The 21,260-nt window shown below is 41.0% G+C and overlaps 1 protein-coding gene across 1 annotated transcript in view; it reads left to right on the forward strand.

Moving 5' to 3' along the window:
* The first annotated feature begins 1,091 nt into the window (after positions 1-1,091).
* Wapl (WAPL cohesin release factor) overlaps positions 1,092-21,260 on the forward strand; it is a 70,361-nt gene continuing 50,192 nt past the window's right edge. Inside the window, exons 1-2 of the mRNA XM_052733983.1 lie at positions 1,092-1,491; positions 4,514-5,022. Coding sequence (XP_052589943.1) covers positions 4,536-5,022 — 487 coding nt within the window. The 5' untranslated portion in view covers positions 1,092-1,491; positions 4,514-4,535. The remainder of the gene's footprint in view (positions 1,492-4,513; positions 5,023-21,260) is intronic.

A 21,260-nucleotide genomic window follows, 5' to 3' on the forward strand; every position in this document is an offset into this window, starting at 1 on the left:
TCCTATTGAAGGCTTAAAATAAAACCTCTCAAGATTTCTCAATTAGGTAATACATTGACACGGAAAAAAAAAAGTCTCTGTAGAGAGGAAAATTTAAAATACTACTTCCTGCCCCGATTAGTTAGTTAAAAACAACAAACAACACCCCCAACCAAAAAACAAAAGAACAACTTTATTATGAACAATTTTAGATATAAACACTGTTAGGATCTGTGTGTACACATCCCGCAGCTCCAACAACGAAGAACATCCTCAGTTTATTTATTCCCCTTTTCCAGTTTTAACAGGCAAAATAAACACATCAGATCGTGTTACCTGTCAACACTTCAATATGCCTTTTTAATTAGAGCCACATTACCGTAAGCACATTCAATAAAGACGACGATAATTCCTTAGTAACATACAATACTCCGGGGGCGGGGGGCGGGGGGGGTCACTGCTAACAGGTGGGGGACAGAAGACAAAACTCCGGAGTGGGGACTGACGAGTAGTGGGGAAGGTGATGAAGGGCCGGGCTGAAGCGGATCGCGGCCCTGAGAAGACCCGAACCCGACTCCTGGTTTTGGTCCTCGTTACCTGCATTGGCCCGCTCACACCGTCAGAGCGGGTCAAGGGCGGCCCCAAGCTCCCCGCCTCCAAAGTCCGGGCGGTGGCCCAGCAGGCTCGGCGCAGCTGCACAAGCCACTGTCCCCAGACGCCGGAGGGTCCCTGGAGGGGAAACGATTGACACAGCTGCCTGCACCGTGCCCCGTGCCTTCCCGCGGTGCACCTGCATCTCGTCGCGTGGCCAGGAACTCGGGACTGGCTCCCGAGCCGGGGAGGTCCAGCAGGCCCGCAGCCAGAACTCAGGCCGTTCATCTGCGTTCCGGAACCCGGCTTTGGACACTAGGACCTCGCGGAAGAGAACTACAACTCCCGTCGGGCGTCGCGGCCCGACCAATGGTGGCAGCCGGCGCGTGCGGGGCGCGGCGCCTGCGCGGCGGTTTGAGTAAGCGGCCGTACGATTGGCTGCGGGGTCGGGCGGCCGCGCGGGGCCTGTGGGAAGCGGAGTGACGGAGCGAGCGGCTGTTGGAGGAAGGAGGTGGGGGCCGGGAGCGCAAATGGCGTTGAGATGGTTCAGGGCCCTGTTCAAACTCCAGCGCTGACCATTCACCGGCGGAGGCGGCGGCGCAGAAGGCGGCGGCGGCCCAGTGGGGGCACGTAGCAGGCTCGGCACCGGCGGCGGCCGCCAGGGAGGCCTAGGCTCTGCCCGGCCGGCGCGCCTGAGGTGGGGAGGGAAGTTGCGGAGCCGCCGCTCCTCCCCCCGCTCGACCGGGCTTCCTATTTACCGAAGCGGAGCCGCGGGCTGTGACGGCAGCAGAGCCCCTCGCCTCTCTGGGCGCACCGGTCGGCACTGTTCTCCCGCGCGGGGCTCCCGCGCCCGCCCGTGGGCCGTTGGGAGCGGGAGAGGCGGAGGCGGCCCGAGGCCAAAGCACCCGCCAGGCGCCGAGGGTAAGTGAGGTCTCGGGCGGCTGCCTAGGCCCGGAGTGAGCCGGGGTGGGTGGAGGAGGCAGGGGCGGTGCGAGTCTCGTTGCTCACCTGGCTTCTCAGGAAGTTGGGCACCGAAAGATCTGAAGAACTCTTTTCCCTCCCCACCTCTGATTTTCCTTTTGAGTTCTTTTCGGGGCGGCTAGCTGATTGACTTCTCTCTTCCAAACCCGGTCCGGTTGATTTCAGTCCTGAATTCTTTCCCCCGTAGTTTTCCTCCGCCGCCTCTAGCCGTCACCGAGGCCTTGCTTCAGGGACTCAGTGGCAGAAGCTTCCGGGGCGTCCGAAGCGACATCCCTTTGCTGGGCGGTGGGGGTTGGGAGGAGAAAAGTTGAGTGAGCGTCCTGCCGGAGGGGTGTCTCTGCTCCAGCCTCCTGGCGCTCTCGCAGCCCCAGGTGAGAATCTGCTTGCCTCTGTTTGCCTCTTCCACGTCTCTCTCTTAATTGAAGCCCCTGATGCACTTTGGGGGCTTGGGAGAGCCTAGGTTTCTATGGAGTTTAAGCGGTGAGGACTCCCCCTTCCCCTTCCCTAAATTAAATCCCTGTGCACTTCCCTCAAAAGTCGGCTGGGCTTTGGGCTGAGGCAAAGACTGAGGCAAAGGCCCAAAGATCGAAAAACACTTAGCCGTGAACCCTCCTTTCCTTTTTGGTTAGGACAGTTGGTGAAGTTTGAAGCCTGAACAAGGTTAGTGTGTCTGAAATGTATGTAAAATGTCATGCCAGATATATATGTTCACTTTTGAATTTGTACGTATGCTTTGCTTAGATAATGCCATCTCAGTAGTCTGCTTTTTTTTTAAATGGACGTTATGGAAAACAATAAAAACAATCATACAGTGAACTCTCATATTCATAGCTACTGGAGTCAGTAGATAATAACTCAACCGTACTTATCTCATCTGCACGTTCCCCATTGCTTAATATTAAAAACGTCACTAATGTTATTTCATCAGTATTAATGATATTATTAATACATCAGCGTGTATTTGTGAGAAACGATCTCTTAAAAAATAAATTATCTTATCACTTAACTCAGTATCAAATATTCATTTGCAGACCTTAAACTTTCAACACTGAATGCTTTGTGGTTTTGACTGTTTTTACGGAGAGTTTTTCAGATGTTGGTATAAAGGAGATCAAGTCTAGATTTTTGGTTTGGCCTTTAGTCAGCATTTGTAGATGATTGCCATATATGCGTGTCCAAAACATTCCAGCTTTGTTGGAATATATATAAATGTAGGTCTGCAGATCACAGCTTAAAGAAATTATTTTCTTGTCTTTGGTAGCTGCCCAATTATTATACTTTGTTTTGTATTTGTTTTCTTATTATACTTAACAAGAAAGACAATAAAGCTTGTTAGTGTTCAAAACTACAAAACAGAAACTCTGAGGAAAGCTAAATTTCCTCTTAGCACAATATGTATGATGACTAAATTATTATTTTGTCCAATCAGAATTGGTTTCCTTTCAAACATTAGTAGAGGAGGGAGGATGAGTCCTCTACTGAATATTTGCTGAGCTAAATTGGATAGTGATTTATTAAGTTGTAGGAACTTAATAAAATTATTAAAAGTGTAGATCAAAAACATTTGAAAGCATAAGTTAAATATTATTCCCATTGTAAGATTTAAAGTAATGAAGATTTTTTCAAGCCCTTAAGCAATTGCTTATCCCCCCGCACCCCCAAAATTGATAAATTGACATTTAAACTGCAGAAGGTCGAAGTGTTAAGAAATGGATAAGATTTGATTGTGCTGTAAAAGTACTATAACTTGTAGCTTTTAAATGTTTGACCTTTGACTACTTCCCTTGGAAAATTTTTTTCCAGTATATTTTTAGGTAAATTAGGTAGATTGATTTGTTTGTAAATTGAGGAAGAAAATAAATGCTATGTATTTCTATTTTTATTTTTATTCATTTTATTTATTTTGGTTTTTTGAGACAAGGGTCCCTCTGTGTAGCCCTGGATATCCTGGAATTCATTTGTAGACCAGGCTGGCCTTCAATTCAGAGATCCGCTTGCCTCCCAAGTGCTGGGATTAAAGGGGTGTGCCACCATCACCTAGCTTATTTCTATTATTATAATAATAAACCATGTACCTTGGTAAAATGAAGTTTTTCAACTTCAGAAAAATGTCACTCAGCAAATGAACACAGCACTACAGAGATAAGGAAGATTAGAAGAATGATTTCTTGAATTTAGGGGAGATGACTACCGAAGGAACTTGTTTTTTTTTTTTTTTTTGTTTTGTTTTCGAGACAGGGTTTTTCTGTGTAGCTTTGAGCCTTTCCTGGAACTCGCTCTGTAGCCCAGGCTGGCCTCGAACTCACAGAGATCCGCCTGGCTCTGCCTCCCGAGTGCTGGGATTAAAGGTGTGCGCCACCGTCGCCCAGCAAGGAACTTTTTTTAAAGTCAGTTCAAATTACTTTAGTCCAAAAATAAGAATCTTTAAGGTTAGGTAGAAGCTACCAGTTGTAGTATATGAGAAAATAACAGTTTTTCTGACCCTTTATATAAAGAGCAGTAAAATTTCAAAGAACTAAATCTAGTCAACTGACATCGTTTAGATCCTGGAAAACTTAATATAGTGTGTTAAAGATTTGTATTTGGGTATTTTTAGTTTATTTAGATTATTTTTTTCTGGTTAAATTGTGTATGAGAATAGTTCATTTGGAACTTGAGAAATGTCTTAAGTTAGATTTGTAGGTATTGCATTACAAGTTGGTTAGTAGTAAGCTTTTTTTATTTTGTAAGTTCCATATGAGTATATACTTACTCTAAAACAAACCAAAACACCACCAAACCTGATGGTTGGAAGTATTGGATGGAAAACAAGCCTCTTCAACTCACTTATTTCAACTAGTTTAAAAGTGTGTATGCTCAATGTTGAAAACTATATAAGAAGTCCTAGGATCTTATTTTTATAGAATGCTTAAAACTTGTTAAAAGATTGGTGATTTTATTTTTCTTAAATTTCTTTCCACAGGGAATATGAAACAGGTGTCAAAATGACATCCAGATTTGGAAAAACTTACAGTAGGAAAGGAGGAAATGGCAGTTCAAAATTTGATGAAGTTTTTTCCAACAAACGGACTACTCTTAGTACAAAATGGGGAGAGACCACGTTTATGGCTAAATTAGGGCAAAAAAGGCCCAATTTCAAACCAGATATCCAAGAAATTCCGAAGAAACCTAAAGTAGAAGAAGAAGATACTGGAGATCCTTTTGGTTTTGATAGTGATGATGAGTCTCTACCTGTTTCTTCAAAAAATTTAGCCCAGGGTAAGGGTTCATCTAGTGAAGCTGCTCAGCCGGAAGAAGCCACATCTGTACTTGAAGCTAATAGCACATTTAGTCATGTGGTGGGTGAAGACAGTTTGGCCTCGGATAAATGCTTGCTTACGGAGGATGCTTTGATTGGGAAAGAAAAGAGCACACATAGAGTCTCGGAAGACAGTGCAAACAAAAGTAGTTGTGCTAAATTAATAACTTCAGGTAAGTTTGGACATTCTTTCCAATAAGCCAAGAGAGCTTTTGTAAGCCATTTATGTGATGCGAAATTTTAATTTATTATTTATGTGTTTGGGAATTAGAGGACAACTTTGTATAGTTGTTTTTTTTCTTTCCATGTTTCCATGGGTTCCAGAGATCAAGCTCAGGTTACCAGGCTTGCATTGTAAGCACCCCTGTGAGACATTTCACTGGCTCCTTAAAAGGGGTGTGTGTGTGTGTGTGTGTGTGTGTGTATACACTCAAATTTTGTTACTTGTTTTTTCTCCCCTTCATTTATGATTAGTAGGGATTACAGGGGCTATTGATAAGTTTTCTTTTAATTTATGTGTATGGATGTTTTGCCTGCATATATGTCTGTACTGTGCATGCCTGGTGTCCTCAGAGGATAGAAGAGGAGCCCCTGGAGTTAGCTACCATGTATGTGCTGGGAACTGAACCCAGGTCCTCTGGAAGAGCAGCCAGTGCTCTTAACTACTGAACCTTCTGGCCAGCCTCTTTATAAAGATTTTAAAACTTTAAAGAACTCAATCAGGTTGAATTTTTAATTCAAATAACTTCTTAGAGACTTGTTACTTGGTTTATTTTGGGAACAGCTTTTCTTACCTTGTATTTGTTGGATAGTGTTTTATATTACTATAGATTAGTTGGCTACTGATAATGACAAGATGGTAATTTACATTGAAGATTAATTAGCCTTTTCTCTAAAAGTAGTTCAGAAAATACTGAGTAGAGACATGGAGTGTTGCATAAACTGAGATTAGCTTAAGGTACTTGGGCCAGTGTTACGTAGGTCTTCTGTGAGATGTTTGAGACTCAATGATATAGATGGAGTTGACTAAAAGAATGTATATTTAAGATTTGGAGAAATTTTGGATATGATTTGAATTGTGCAGGCATCCTGTCAACAATAGGTTATAGATGGTTATTACAGTTAAAAATTGTCGTCAGGTCTGTTGTTTCAACAAATTTTAATGATGGCCCCATAGATCTAATATTTTGAAAGGAAATGAATAGAATGTTAGTACTGTGGTCTACAAGGAATTTGTCTGTTGTAGACTTATATAAGGCACATTAATGGAGGGTGGCTTGCATAGTTATGCTAAAAATGCTTAGCATTTTCCCACTTTTTTCTCACCTTTGATGAACCAGCTGTTGTCATTCCCCTGATCTTTGGGATACTCATTTGGTTGTTGCTTGTTCATATTTTTCCTGAAGCATTGTTCTTAAGTTTTTTTTTCCTTTTTTTTTTTTTTTTTTTTGGTTTTTCGAGACAGAGTTTCTCGGTGTAGCTTTGCGCCTTTCCTGGAACTCGCTTTGGAGACCAGGCTGGCCTCGAACTCACAGAGATCCGCCTGGCTCTGCCTCCCGAGTGCTGGGATTAAAGGCGTGCGCCACCACCGCCCGGCATTGTTCTTAAGTTTTAAGCTTAGATTTTCATTAAAAAAAAAATAAAATAAAATAAGACAAAAGCAGCTAAAACTGTTTCCAGGTTCGCTTCTAAAATTTTTCTAAGATAAGCTAGTGGCAAAATTGGAATGAGATTTTTAAAATATTTGCTATTTATTATTTTATATGGTTTTGCCTGTATTTATGTATGCATACCACATGCATGCCCACCAAGGCCAGAAGAGGGCATCTGATCCCCTAGGACTGGAGTTACAAACAGTTGGGAGCCACCATGTGGGTGCTGGGAATTGAACCCAGGTCCTCCTGAAGAGCAGCCAGTGCTCTTAACTGCTGAACGAGATTTGTTGATCGTCCAGGTGTTGTTGAACCTACTGTTTGTTCAGCTTTGACCTGGGCTCTGAGCATACTGTTCACTTTGAATTGTGTAGTATTCTTTCTGTCATTTCTTGTGGATTTCTGATAGTTGTTTTACAAATGAGGCAGGTAGCATGGAGAAGGAAGAGTGAAGGTGGCAGCTTGTTAAAGATGTCATGGAGGACCAAGGATACTACTGTCTTAGAATGTGGGGCACCATTGGTAGGAAGAGGCCTTGGAGGCAGAGAGTTGAGAAAAAGATAAATGTTTAATAAGGGGTATAGGAGCATTTGTAGGAGGTAATTAATTGCTTATGTCCCTTTGGTGATGATGTGTCTTTACATATGTCTAAATTGCTGTTGGAAGTTGCTAGAAACTGAAAGTACAGTCTTCTGTGGATTGAGATAGCTTCCCACTCCAGTGTAGCTAAGTTGTAGTTCTGATGCCAGTACTTGGATTGACCCTGAATTCACACTCCATTCTAATGCATTTTGAGGAGAAAATATATCCTAAAATAAAGATAAACAGGTATTCAAGAGAAAATGTCTTGTTTTGTTTCCTTTGTTATAAAGGCATACTTAGCTGGGTAGTGTGGTATGGCGCATGCCTTCAAGGCCAACCTGGTCTACAAAAGGAGTTCCAGGGCAGCCAGGACTGTTAAACAGAGAAACCTTGTCTTGAAAAACAAACACAAAAACAAAAAACAAGCAAACCAAAAAGCACATTTAGTGGAAAGGGAATAATATAGCAGTATGAGTTTTTCTTTTTTTCATTAACTTTCTGAAGCTGCAAACTCTGGCAACTCCTGTAGGGTAGGAGCAAACTTTGAGGAAGTATTTTTAATTTTTGTAGTAGTCTTAACCTAGCTTACATGTGTAAATCAGTTATTTTTATAAACCACGTTCATGCATTTATGAATTGCTTCTGTAGTAGAGAATGCTTTTGAGCTTTATAGATTTTCTTTGCATTGCCCCTTTGTCTAAACTTTTGGAATTTCCTGTTTTTTGCATCTGCTTGTCATATTGTCAGTGCCTTTACTTTCACCCAGAAAACTATTAAACGTTTTTATCAACAACTTGTTCAAAGTGCCAAGGTTTAAGTTCCATAGTATCTTTCAGTGAGAGCTGTTCAGTCACACCAGTTTCTGCTGTGGAAGTATTTCATACCAGTGGGAAAAGCTTATCCATTCTTAGAGCTTTATTATTTTTTCTTTTTTCCTTTTTTTTTTGAGACAGGGTTTCTCTGTGTAGTTTTGGTGCCTGTCCTGGATCTCGGTCTGTAGACCAGGCTGGCTTCCAACGCACAGAGTTCCTCCTGCCTCTGCCTCCCCAGTGCTGGGATTAAAGGCATGCGCCACCACTGCCAGACTTTTATTATTTTTTCTAATAGTACATGTTAAGTGCATCTTTTTGTCTATAGAAAACTATGTGATTAAGTTTTTGATGATATTATAATTCTTTGTTTTAAATACTTTTTAATGAGTAGTACTTTTGAAAATTATGGTTACTTTGGAGAGGAAATTCAAGATTAAGTCATGATAAAACAGAATAGTTGGGCTGGTGAGATGGCCTAGTGGGTGAAGCCTAAAGACCTGAGTTTGATCTCTGGGAACCACATAGTGGAAGGAGAGAGCTGATTCCTGCAAGTTGTCTTCTGGCCTCTGTACACTCAGGCACACCATGGCTGTGTGCCCCCATACATGGGTACATACTCATACACAAAAATAAATAGAAGTGAGTAATTTTATAAACAGATGCCTACTAGATACGGAAAAGAGCAGAAAGAATTAGAGACTATGCCTAAGAACTCTAGGGAAAGGTTGAGTTGATAAAATACCCTAGCCTTTAATTGAAAAGAACAAAAACGAGATCACAAGATTTCTAGTTACACAAAAATAGAATAGTGAAAGAACTTGGGTACTCAATAGTTGATAAATAGCAAGGCATCTTTTCTCCCCTTGTGAACCTAGGGCTTTATGTATGCTAGGCAATTGTCTGCCACTGAATTCACCTTAGCTCAATGTATGGCAAATTGTGTGTCATTTTTTCCTACATACTACTATTCCTACCTTCCATTGTATATTTATTTTCAAATAAATTCAGTAGTTTTGTTTTCATTTGCAAATTCTTTATCTTTAGTTTTATAAACAAAACATTCTGATTTTATTTGGCTTTTAAAACTAGTCAATTCTTAGACAGGTGTGGCACTAAAATGACTTTGAGCAGAAGATAGGGTTCATCTTTCTTTTTTTTTTTAATAATTCCCGCCAATGGTGGTGTATTTACCTTTTTTTTTAAATTTAATTTAATTTTTTATTTATTTAATGTGCATTGGTGTCTTGCTTGCATATATGTCTGTGTGAGGGCATCAGATTTTAGAGTTACAGACAGTTGTAACTGCCATGTGGGTGCTGGGAATTGAACCCAGGTCCTCTGGAAGAACAGTCAGTGTTCTTAACTGCTGAGCCATCTCTCTAGCCCCAGGGTTCATCTTTCTAAGACATCTGTAGTAGTCTATTAAGAATCATTTTCGGGGGCTGGAGGGATGGCTCAGAGGTTAAGAACACCGGCTGTTCTTCCAGAGGTCCTGAGTTCAATTCCCAGCAACCACATGGTGGCTCACAACCATCTGTAATGAGATCTGGCTCCCTCTTCTGGCCTGCAGGGATGCATGCAGACAGAACACTGTATACATAATAAATAAATAAATCTTTAAAAAAAAAAAAAAAGAATCATTTTCTCTTTGGAAAAAAAAAAAGGAAAAAAAAATCATTTTACTTGACCTTTGTCTCACTCTGTACCTTGGCTGTCCTAGAACTCACTGTGTAGATCAAGGATGGCCCCTGCCTTCTGAGTGCTGGAGTTAAAGGCATGCACCTCCATTTTAAGTTTAAGATTTATCTTTAAACTGGGCAGTTGTGGCACTTGCTTTTAATCCCAGCACTCAGGAGACTGAAGCAGACGGATCTCCAAGTTCGAGGCCAGCCTGGTCTATCTACAGAGTGAGTTCCAAGACAGCCAGGGCTACACAGAGAAATCTTGTCTCAAAAAACAAACAAACAAAAGAAAAATTTATCTTCAGTATGTGTTTATATGTGCGTTATGTGCACATGGATGGAGATGCCAGAGGCATTGAATCTATTGGAGCTTGAGTTACAGTCAGTTGTGAGCTATCTGACGTGTGAGCTAACTGAACTCAGGTTCTCTGGGGGAGTAGTATTTATTTACTCTTAACCAAAGGGCCACATCTCCAGACTCTTTTTTTTTTTTTTTAATTAAAGAACCTTATTGTGTGTATGTGTGTGCATGAGCATGGTTGGAATGTGGAGGTCATTGAACAATATTTTGGAGTCAGTTCTGTCTTCTTACCATGGGTTCCAGCAAATGAGCTCACTGTCAGGCTTGTATGACAAGCACTTTTACCAGCTAACCCATCTCACCCACTCTGTGGGGCTTTTGTTTTGTGGGAACATCATCTTGTGTATCCTAGGCTAGGCAACTTTGTGGAGTGGGTTCTCTCTCTTTTTTTTTTTTTTAATTTTTTTTTTTTTTTGGTTTTTCGAGACAGGGTTTCTCTGTGTAGCTTTGCGCCTTTCCTGGAACTCACTTGGTAGCCCAGGCTGGCCTCGAACTCACAGAGATCCGCCTGGCTCTGCCTCCCGAGTGCTGGGATTAAAGGCGTGCGCCACCACTGCCCGGCTCTCTCTTTTTTTTTTAAAAAATATGCATTGGTGTTTTACCTGCATGTTGTATGTCTGTGTGAGGGTGTTGGATCCCCTGGAACTGGAATTAGACAGCTGTGAACTGCCATGTGGGTCCTGGGAATTGGAAGAGCAGCTAGTGCTCTTAACCACTGAGCCATCTCTTCAACCCTCCCCTGCGCCCCCACAAGACTTTTTAAAAAGGTTGCTTATGCTTTTTATGTGGGGTTTCTTCCATTTTTTCTCTTTGTTAGTCTGGACTCTTGAAAAAAAATATGTAGAGACTTAATTTCTGTTTGGCACACTTTCCATGCCAGCCAGCTGGGATTCAGTCTACATATTCTGCCAAATATTGAGATAACTATAGCATAGGCTCTTAATTTGCATGACGGGTTTCATAGCCAATACATTTTTTCCATTTGCTTAAAGCTGTATTGACTGTGTGAGCTTGTTGAGGGGTATTATCAGGACATTATGAGGTTTGATTTTAGCACCAGAGGTGATTTTTCAGAAAGGGAAATGCATAGTTCTACTCTTGACAGTTTAAAGTGGGCTACAAACAGGGGCTGGAGAGATTGCTCAGTGGTTAAGAATTCATATGACTCTTGGAGAAGACCTGAGTGGTTCCCAGCACCCACCAGTAACTACAATTCCAGGAGGTCCAACAACTCTGGCCTCTGAGATCAGTTTTATCTTGATGTTGAAGCAAATTACAAATTCCCCTTTGTTTCTTTTTAAATAATTTCCTTTTTGGCAAAAGTAGACCTTATATTTGTATGTAATAAATATCTTTGTATTTTTTGTGGGTTGTATACAAACAAAAGCTCAACAATATGTAAATTTTGAGACAGATTTTTCTTTTCTTTTTTTTGGAGACAGGGTTTCTCTGTGTAGTTTTGGCGCCTTTCCTGGAACTCACTCTGTAGACCAGGCTGGCTTCGAACTCACAGTGATTCTGCCTCCTGAGTGCTGGTATTAAAGGTATGTGCCACCATCACCTGGCTTGAGACAGATTTTTAAGTGCTTTTTGTTGTTGTTGTTAGTTTTTGCAGTTGCTGGGGATTGAATGCAGGGCCTTCTACATCTTATCACATCCCCAGCCTTCATTTATTAAGTAGATTTTGATCTGTTTCTGTCTGGAGACTATAGCACAGGTTGTCCTCCCATTCAAGATATAGTTGAAAATGATCCTGCCTCCACCTCCCAAGTGCAAGAGTTTCAGCATATGCCATTACACTTTTCTTTTTTCCTCTTGAGTTAAGAGTTAATAAGAGTGCAGTAGGCCAGTAACAAGTTTCCCCTCAGATCTGGGAGCATATCAACTCTGGTAATAAATGAAAACTGTAAACATACTGTCCTGTATAATGAATGGAGTTATAGACAGTTGTGAGCTGCCATGTGGGTGCTGGCAATTGAACTTGGGTCCTCTGGAAGAGCAGCCAGTGTTCTTAACTTCTAAGCCATCTCTCCATCTCCAAGATATATTTTTATAGTACTTCATAGAACATTTTCCCCCACATATATTGTCTACTCTTAGAACTTAAGAGTCAGTTTAAAGGCGTGAATCGTCATACCTGGTTATATTGGGTTTTGGAAGGGAGATCTAGGATTGCGCTTAAATAAGTAACCTTGATTAGAGATAATAAATGTGAAATTAAGTATATAAATATTTGAAAATGCACAATTACATTAAGTATTTGAATTGAGCTGTGAAGAAATTCCTATAGTTAAAAGGGTGGAGAGAAAAAGAAGAAACTGAAAAAGAAAGAAAGCTAATATGAAACAGCCAGAGCTACTGAAGGAAATGTAGCAGGTAATATGCTGCAGGTTTCCTGAAAGGCTCAACTGAATGGAGTTGGATTGCTGATATGAAAGTTTACTAAATGAGGATTTCACAGAGTGATTGTAGTGGGCTAAGGATTGAGAAAATTCATAGATGTTTTAATGAGAACTAGGACGGCTGGAAACAATTGTAGGAGGGATGTAGGAAAATCACAGGGGGTAGGGCCCCAGCCTTGGTTCTTTACAGTGAAGCTGTTATCACCCTGACCCAGATGGATTAGGAGATACCTGAGCTGCATAGAAGAGGTCTATTTTAAGAGGAGCAGTATCCTGTTGAGGGCATGGACACATGAAGAAGTTCAGCTTTAACCTAATTCTGTTGTCTTGGGGGCAGCAGCTCCTTATGGGTAGTTCTGTGGATAAGGGTAGAAGCCTAAGGATAAGGGCTGTTTCACTGATGGGAATGGTAGGGAGTTGATTTAATTTTGGCTGTTTTGTGTAGTGGGCCTGCTAAGTACTAGTGCTGGTGCTGGTGCTGCTGTTTCTTTGCTTCTCATTGTTATACAAGATCACCTTGGGCTTCCAGGTGCTGGGATTATAGGTATGCCACACTATGCCCAGTTTTTGAGTAGTATTTTTGAAGTGGTTTTTAATTTACTGTTTTGTTGTTACATATTTTTTTCTTTTGGTGCTAAGTATTGACCCTAGAGACTGTAGATAAGCACTGTACATTGAACTACATCCCCCAACCCTCATTTATTTACTATATTATCTTTAGAATGACGTAATCTTGTGTTTTATTATTTTACCTTTCAAATGCTAATGTAAAGTCGATTCACTGAGGAAATTGGGAGCTTTTCCCTTTTTTAAAATTTATTTTTAATTGAATTTAAAAAAATTATGTGTGTGAGTGCTCTGTCTGCATGTATGCCTTTATTCTAGAAGAGGCCGTCAAATCCCACTATAGATGGCTGTGAGCCACTGTGTGGTTGCTGGGAATTGAACTCGGGACCTCTGGAAGAGTAGCCAGTGCTCTTAACTACTGAGCCATCTCTCCAACCCCCTTTTTTTTTTATTTGTTTGAGACAGTCTCTAAGCTAAGCTGGCCTCAAATTCTTTCTGCAACAGAAAATGACCTTGAATTTCTAATCCTTCTTTCTCCTCCTCCCGAGTGCTAGCGTTACACTCATGCACCATTCTGCCTGGCTTTATTCAGTGCTTGAAATTGAACCCAGGGCAGGGTCTAGTACATGCTAGGCAATAGGTCTGTCAACCAAGCTTTATCCACAGCTCCTGGTTCATTAATGGTTCATTCTGTGGTTTTTTTAGGTGCCAGTGATTAATATCTACTTGTTCTCTTGACAGTGAAAAGTTGCTTTCCTTCACTGAATACTTTCTATTTCTTTTTTGGGTGCTAGAACATAAGACTTTGAGTATGTGATCATGCATTCTATCATTGAGCTATAACCCCAACTTGAATTTCCCCTAACCAGTTTGTATACTGTATGTGACCCTAAAAACCCAAGCACACTTGGCAGAGTGTAGTAACATAATTATAATCCCAGTATTTAGGACAGCAGGGCAGGGTAATCTCTAATTTGAAAGTAGCCCAGGTAACATAGTTCCAGGCCAGCCTTGATTACACACAGTGAGGTCTTGTTTCAAAGCAGCACATACATAACAATGTGAGATATAAAATATTGGGGTATATGTGTATGTATGGTATATTCTACCTTTAGTCCGTTTAAGGGGTAACTTTTAAGATGTATGTCAATCAGTATTTGTAGATACTCCTTGTTTTTTTAGTAGCCTCACACTTTCCCATTGTGTATGTGTACTTAAGCTGCCTTTTCTAAGTTTTTGATCTTTGTTGCAAGTAAATGTTAAGTTCGAGGCCAGCCTGATCTACAGAGTGAGTTCCAGAATAGATTCCAAAAGCTACACAGAGAAACCGTCTCCAAAAAAAAAAAAAAAAAAAGATTTTGAGCACCATGTTACCTGTGTTAATATAATGGTGGGAGTTATTTCTAAAAGTGGTTTTGAAAGGGCACATTTTAAAGATTTATTTTTTACTGTTTTAAATTATGTGTAGGTTTATGTGCCTGCATTTGGGTATATGCACATGAGTGCAGGTGCTGAGTAGGCCAAAGGCATTGATCCCTTAGAGCTGAAGTTACAGATGCTTGTGAGCCACCCGAGTGCTCTTACACTGGGCCATTTCTCGAGCCCTGGGTATATACATACTAAATTTAAATTGACAATGCCAGATTCCCTGCTAATAGTATGCACTCTCCTTTCCCAAAGTTAGTGTTATCCTCCTGCTGTCAAACTTTACCTATGTGAAAGGTAGAAAAATAGCTGCTTATTTTTTATGTTGGGCTTGTTTTCACTTTAGAGTCTATAATATCTTTTACACATTTTTACTTGTACTTTGTTTATAATGGTATTGGTAGAATTTTCCTACTTAATCCTTTACTCAGCCAGCTACCACACTCTCCCTAGGATGGCAGTATATTGTTAATTGTAGTTTTTTGGGTTATACTGTGCACTTACATTCTGAAATATGTTTTTAAGTGGTGTCATCTTATAATGAACTCATGGCTGACAGTTTTTAGGGAGCTTTAGGGTGAATAGTGTTTGTTCACTAGGTAGATGAAATCAGGATTAGAGGGTTGAGACTTCAGGAGGTACCTCTTAAGGAAGGGGAGAGAGGCCAAAGGTTAGGTTGATGACTTGTAGCAAAAGAGCCATCATGAAAATCCTAAAGGACAGGTTTTGGAGAACTTGCAGATACCTGATCCTGAGGCTTCCTGGAGGATGCTGTACCCTTCCCCCATTCCTTGTTTGTTCACCTTTCTATGTGGTTCTCTTTATTTGTTTATTTAACTTTTTATGGTTTAGGAGACAGGGTCTTACGTAGGCCAAGAATGCTCTGGAATTCGATATGTAGACAAGGATAACCATGAACTCTGAATCTTCCTGCCTTTACCTTTCAATTGTTTGGGTGCCACCATGCCCAGCAACTATTTTCTTCTCCTGATGGATGATTTGTTTAGAGACAGGGTCTCCTGTAGCCCAAGCTAACCTTAAATTCTGTGTAGCTAACGAAATCTGCCTCCACCTTTCAGGTGCTGGGATTACATACAGATGGGTCCCTTCCTTGCCAAGCCTTTTTTCTTTGGTATTTGGAGGTGCTGGAGTTTGAACAAAGGGTTTTGTGCATAATGGGCAAAGCTCTGTTGTTGAGCTGTGTCCCCAGCCCAGATAAAGTCTTGACAAATTTAAATTTGTTTGTTTTCCTTATGGGCAATGCTTTTTATGTTTAAGAAATCCCTCTCAGGTGGGTATAGTGGTATGTGCCTGTAGTCCCAGTGCCCGGGAAGCTGAGGTAAAAAGAGCAGAGTTTGAGGCATCCTGGAGTCTGTTCTGAGCTCTAGGCCAGATGTGGTTGTGTAAGCAAGATCTCAACAACAGCAACTACAAAAAACTAACCAAAATGAAATTCTTCTCTGTCTGAGGCGTATAGACTGCCCACCCCCTCCCCTTCGGTGAGACAGTTTCTCTGTGTAGTTTTGGTGCCTGTCCTGGATCTCGCTCTGTAGACCAGGCTGGCCTCATATTCACAGAGATCTGGCTGGCTCTGCCTGTGGAATGCTGGGATTAAAGGTGTGCCACCACCACCCGGCTAGATTGTACATTTTAAAAGTTGTACAATTTTCATCTTCATCTCCTTTTTGAATGTTCTTTTTTGCTTGCCTGTTTTTGGTTTTATTTTGTGAGATAGGTCTGATTCTGTTGCCCAGCTGGCCTCAGAATACCAATTTTCCTCAGTCTTTAGAGAGCTGGGCATGCCCCACCATACCCTACACAAGCTCTTCAAATTAAGGAAATTGGCCTTCTTTTCTCCCTTGAAGAGACTTTTCATCTTTTATTAATTCTTTCCACTTTATATAATAACATTTTGTCATACTTAAATTTTGTATTTTATATAGATGACTGGATTGTGAATTTTAAATCTGAGAAAAGGCTTGTCCATTCTGGAGTAAAATGTTTTTTAAAATTTTGCTTTATTTTATTTTATGTATCTCTTTTGTTTTCCATGTTTAGGTCTTAAAAAAAGACCAACTTATTTATTATGTGTGTACATGTGTGTAGACATGTGCCATAGCAGGTGTGTATAAAGTCAGGACAGCTTGGTGGGAGTTGATTTTCTTCTGCTGCCACATAGTTTCTGGGGACCAAATTCAGGTTGTCAGGCTTAGTTAGCAACAAGTGACATTACCTGCTAGGTCATCTTGCAGGCCCCATGTAAAGAGTATATTTTCTTTTTTCCTCATGTTTTAGCACTCATTATTGGAATAAATTAAATTTAAAAACCTGAAAAAATTTGAAATCCCACAGTCTATATACATTGATTTTTGTGTGTGTAGTTCATTTCTTCCCCTGTCTTTTTTCATCCCCACCCCCCACCCCCCAAAGTTTCTTTGTGTATCTCTGGCTGTCCTGGAACTCTCTCTAGACCATCAGGCTGGCCTTGAACTCAAGAGCTCCTCCTGTGTCTGCCTCCAGAGTGCTGGGATCAAAGGCATGCACCATTACCGCCTATTTTTTTGTTTTTGTTTTTTTGGTTTTTTTAAAGTGTTTGGCAACTTCCTAAAATCACATACCTTCTTCCCCATGTATATACACATGTTTTAAATTACAATTTTATAAGATTTACAGAACCATGAAACTCCACTAATTTTTAAATTTTATTGAGGAATTTCACTTTACTCAAACATTGTCACTTAAGCTTACAATCTGTTCTTTCATAGATCTACAGGTTAACGAATACTGATACTCTTGTTTTTACATCCATCTATCTGTCTGTCTATCTATCTTTCTATCTATCATTTTTTAAGAGACTCACCCCCCCACACACACATAAAATTAAGAATCCTTCAAGAAAAAATGGCCATTTAATCTTTCTTAGAGGATATAAGTTGAGACAGTCATTATGTAACGTACTGGCTTTGAATTTATAATCCTGGATTAATAGGCTTGTGCCCTCACACTTAATGTCATCATTTAACTGACTTTTTGAAAAAGCAGAGGGATTTAAAAATTGTGTGTGTGCACACTTGTTCATACCTGGAGGTCAAAGGTTAACTTGTAGGAGTTCCCATGCTATCACATAGGTCACAGGGAAGTCTTCAAGCTTGGCAACAAGTGCTCTTTTTTTTTTTTTTTGGTTTTTCGAGACAGGGTTTCTCTGTGTAGCTTTGCGCCTTTCCTGGAACTCACTTGGTAGTCCAGGCTGGCCTCGAACTCACAGAGATCCGCCTGGCTCTGCCTCCCGAGTGCTGGGATTAAAGGCGTGCGCCACCACCGCCCGGCAACAAGTGCTCTTAATTACTGAGCTATCTTGCTGGCCTGTGTTTTTTATTTAAGGCTGCTTACTGGTTTATTTGGGGGTCTGGGAATTGAACCCAGGATCTTGTGAATGCTAGGCATTATTTTACCATTGTAGAGGCAGTCCAGAGATACTGAAAAACTAAAATTAAAAGATATTAAGTATCTGATGTAGATGGTAGGGGCCTGTGTGCACTTTTTGTATGTTTCCTTGAATTTTGTTGTGGCTGATTTTATTATGTTAGGTTTTGGGAATTTATTTTAAATAATTTACTGTAGATTAAAGAGGCGTTTATGATAAATACATTAATTAGAAAAAAGATGTCAGAAATGGACTTTCTACACTAAATTAACTGCCTCTAAAACTAATGATTTTAACAAGAATTATCTCTGCTAAAAATTCTGCTTCTTATAGATTTTTCTATGTTTTACATAATTGCAAAAGGGGAAAAAAAGCCCTAAAACGTTGATTATTTAGTTTATATATATATATATATAATTTTTTTTTTTTTTTTTTTTTTTTTTTTTTTTTTTTTTTTGGTTTTTCGAGACAGGGTTTCTCTGTGTAGCTTTGCGCCTTTCCTGGGACTCACTTGGTAGCCCAGGCTGGCCTCGAACTCACAGAGATCCGCCTGGCTCTGCCTCCCGAGTGCTGGGATTAAAGGCGTGCGCCACCACCGCCCGGCAGTTTATATTTTTACTAAATAATAATTTTCCTCTAAACTTACTGGCCTGTAGAACTTATTATGTATTATGATTGGTTAAAAGCAAGGCCTGGAGTTGAAAAGAAAACAGTGAAAGATGATCTGGGCATTGGGGGGAGCACCTGTGATTCTCTCACTTGAGTGGTGGAGGCAAGAGGGTCAGGAGCTAAAGGCCAGTCTGAGCTGCACGGAACCTTGTCTCAGAATATAAAATAAGGATGTCTTAAGGGGTACAAAGAATGCTCAGAGCAAACAGTGATGGGAAAATGAATCCAGTCACTGAATATTCCATTGCTCGAGAGCTGCCATATACTGAGAGAATTCTACACATAGTCTTATTGCTTCAACCTGTATAAGAAAAGCAGACCCTAGATTGTGGTTTTGGATTCCTTGCATGAAACTCTGGGATATAGGATAGAGGGGGAATGTTGATGAACTTTCAGGTTAAGATTCTGCTAAAGCCGGGCGGTGGTGGCACACGCCTTTAATCCCAGCACTGGGAGGCAGAGGCAGGTGAAGCTCTGTGAGTTCGAGGCCAGCCTGGTCTACAGAGTGAGATCCAGGAAAGGCGCAAAGCTACACAGAGAAACCCTGTCTCAAAAAACCAAAAAAAAACCAAAAAAAAAAAAAGGATTCTGCTAAGAATTTTATTACAAAGTAAGACTAGGGATACAACTCACTTATAGACCATCTGCCGAGTATCCACAAGGCCCTAGGTTCACTCACTGGGAGCATACTTGTATATGAAAGGTAATTACAGAAGAGTCCTATACTGTGGCATAGTTTTTAATAGCTATGGTAATTTGTGATCTGTAAACTATCCTTAAGAGTATTGTCTTGCCGGGCGGTGGTTGTGTGTGTCTTTAATCCCAGCACTTGGGAGACAGAGGCAGGCTGATCTCTGTGAGTTCAAGGCCAGCCTGGTCTACAGAGTGAGTTCCAGGACAGGCTCCAAAGCTACACAGAGAAACCCTGTCTCGAAAAAAAAGCAAAAAGCAAAAAAAAAAAAAAAGAATATTAATCTTGCTGGGTGGTGGTGGTATACACCTTTAACCCCAGCACTTGGGTGTCAGAGGCTGGCAGATCTTTGAGTTCGAGGTCAGCCTGGTCTACATAGTGAATTCCAGGACAGCCATAGCTACGTAGTGAGACCCTTCTTCAAAAACCAAAAAAGAATATATATATATATATATTAATATATATATTAATATATATATATTCATGTAATCTGTTACACATTTATCCTGATTTTGAAGCAGATTTTATTAGTCCATTTTTTTAGGAGAAACTATCCTTAAGGTGACTTGCTTAAAGGCATCTATCCAATAAGTAACAGAGCTGGAACTCGAGTCCCTAACCTGTTGTCTTTGTTAGAGATAATTTTTATTTAAATGAACAGTTTATAAAACAGTAATACCTCGCCTTTCTGTGAAAATTCATCTTTTATTTTGTTCTCCCTATCTTCCTCTGTGTCTTCCCCTGCCTCCTTTTGTCTCCTTTGGCAGAGAGAGGGTCTGACTTTGTAGTTCAGACTGGCCTCAAACTTTTGATCTCCCGGGTTGGGGATTTATTTAACTCAGTGGTAGAGCGCTTGTCTAGCAAGCGCAAGGTCCTGGGTTCGATCTCCAGCCCCCCCCCCCCCAAAAATACAACTTTTGATCTTCCAGCTTCAGTCTCTAGAGTGCTGACTTTACAAGTGGGCAGATCTTGCTTGTTTTAGTTAGGGTTTTCATTGCTATGTTGAAACACTATGACCATAAACAACTTGGGAAGGAAAGGATTTACTTCGATTACACTTTCACATCTTAGTCTCTCAGGAAGTCAGGGCAGGAACCTGGAGGAGAGGCCATGGAGGGATGCTTCTTACTGGCTTGCTCAGCCTGCTTTCTCATAGAACCCAGGATCACCAGCCCTGGGGTGTCCCCACTCAAAAAGGGGTGGGCCCTCCCATATCAGTCACTAATTAAAAAGTGTTCTATAGGCTTGCTTACAGCCCAATCTTAGGGAAGTATTTTCTCAATTGAGGTTTCTTCCTTTCAGATGACTTCAGCTTGTATCAAGTCAACATACAAAACTAGTTAGTTTTCCAGACAGAGAACCCAAGTTGGAGGTCTCTATCAGGTCCCTTGAAGCTCAGGGAACCCATGGAAGAGGGTGGAGGAGGAATTTGGGGAGCCAGATGGGTCGAGGACACTGGGAGAGCACAGCCCACGGAATGAACTAAGCAGGGCTCCTGGGGGCTCACAGAGACTTGAGCAGCAATTGCAGAGCCTGCATGTGTCAGTGCTATGTTCTCTGCATATATATTACGGCTGTTGGCTTGGTGTTTTGGGGGCAATCCTGACAGTGGGATTGGGGTGTCTCTGACTCTCTTGCCTGCTTTTGGGACCCTTTTCCTCCTACTGAGTTGCCTCACCTAGTCTTGATGTGAGGGTTTGTGCCTGGTCTTACTGTATCTTGTTGTGCCATGTTCAGTTGATGTTCTTGGGAGGCCCTCTCTTTTCTAGGGGACAGGGAGGTGGGAGGAGGACTGGGAGGAATGGACGGATAACTGCTGTCAGGATGTATTATATGAGAGAAGAATTAAAAAACAAAACAAAACAGAAAGCAACTAGCCATCGTTCTGTCGTCCCCCCCCTCCCCCCCCACACACACACATACTCTTGGTACATGGATATTCCTTACAAATGGGTTTATCTGTTAGGAAGCTCGTTTTGATGTGGGAGGCCAGTTAAAAGTAGTTGCAGTCTGCAGTTTTGGATAAGATGGTGATAACCTTTCAAAAGCAAGTTAAGATTTTGTTATTGTTGGGAAGTTAAATGATAGAACACATTTTATATGCTAAAATACTGCTGTGGAGAACTTGGGGCAGTTTTCCTTTG

The sequence above is a fragment of the Peromyscus californicus genome, unplaced genomic scaffold (genome assembly GCF_007827085.1).
Source record: "Peromyscus californicus insignis strain IS unplaced genomic scaffold, ASM782708v3 Scaffold_12__1_contigs__length_115047231, whole genome shotgun sequence".
Taxonomy (NCBI): domain Eukaryota; kingdom Metazoa; phylum Chordata; class Mammalia; order Rodentia; family Cricetidae; genus Peromyscus; species Peromyscus californicus.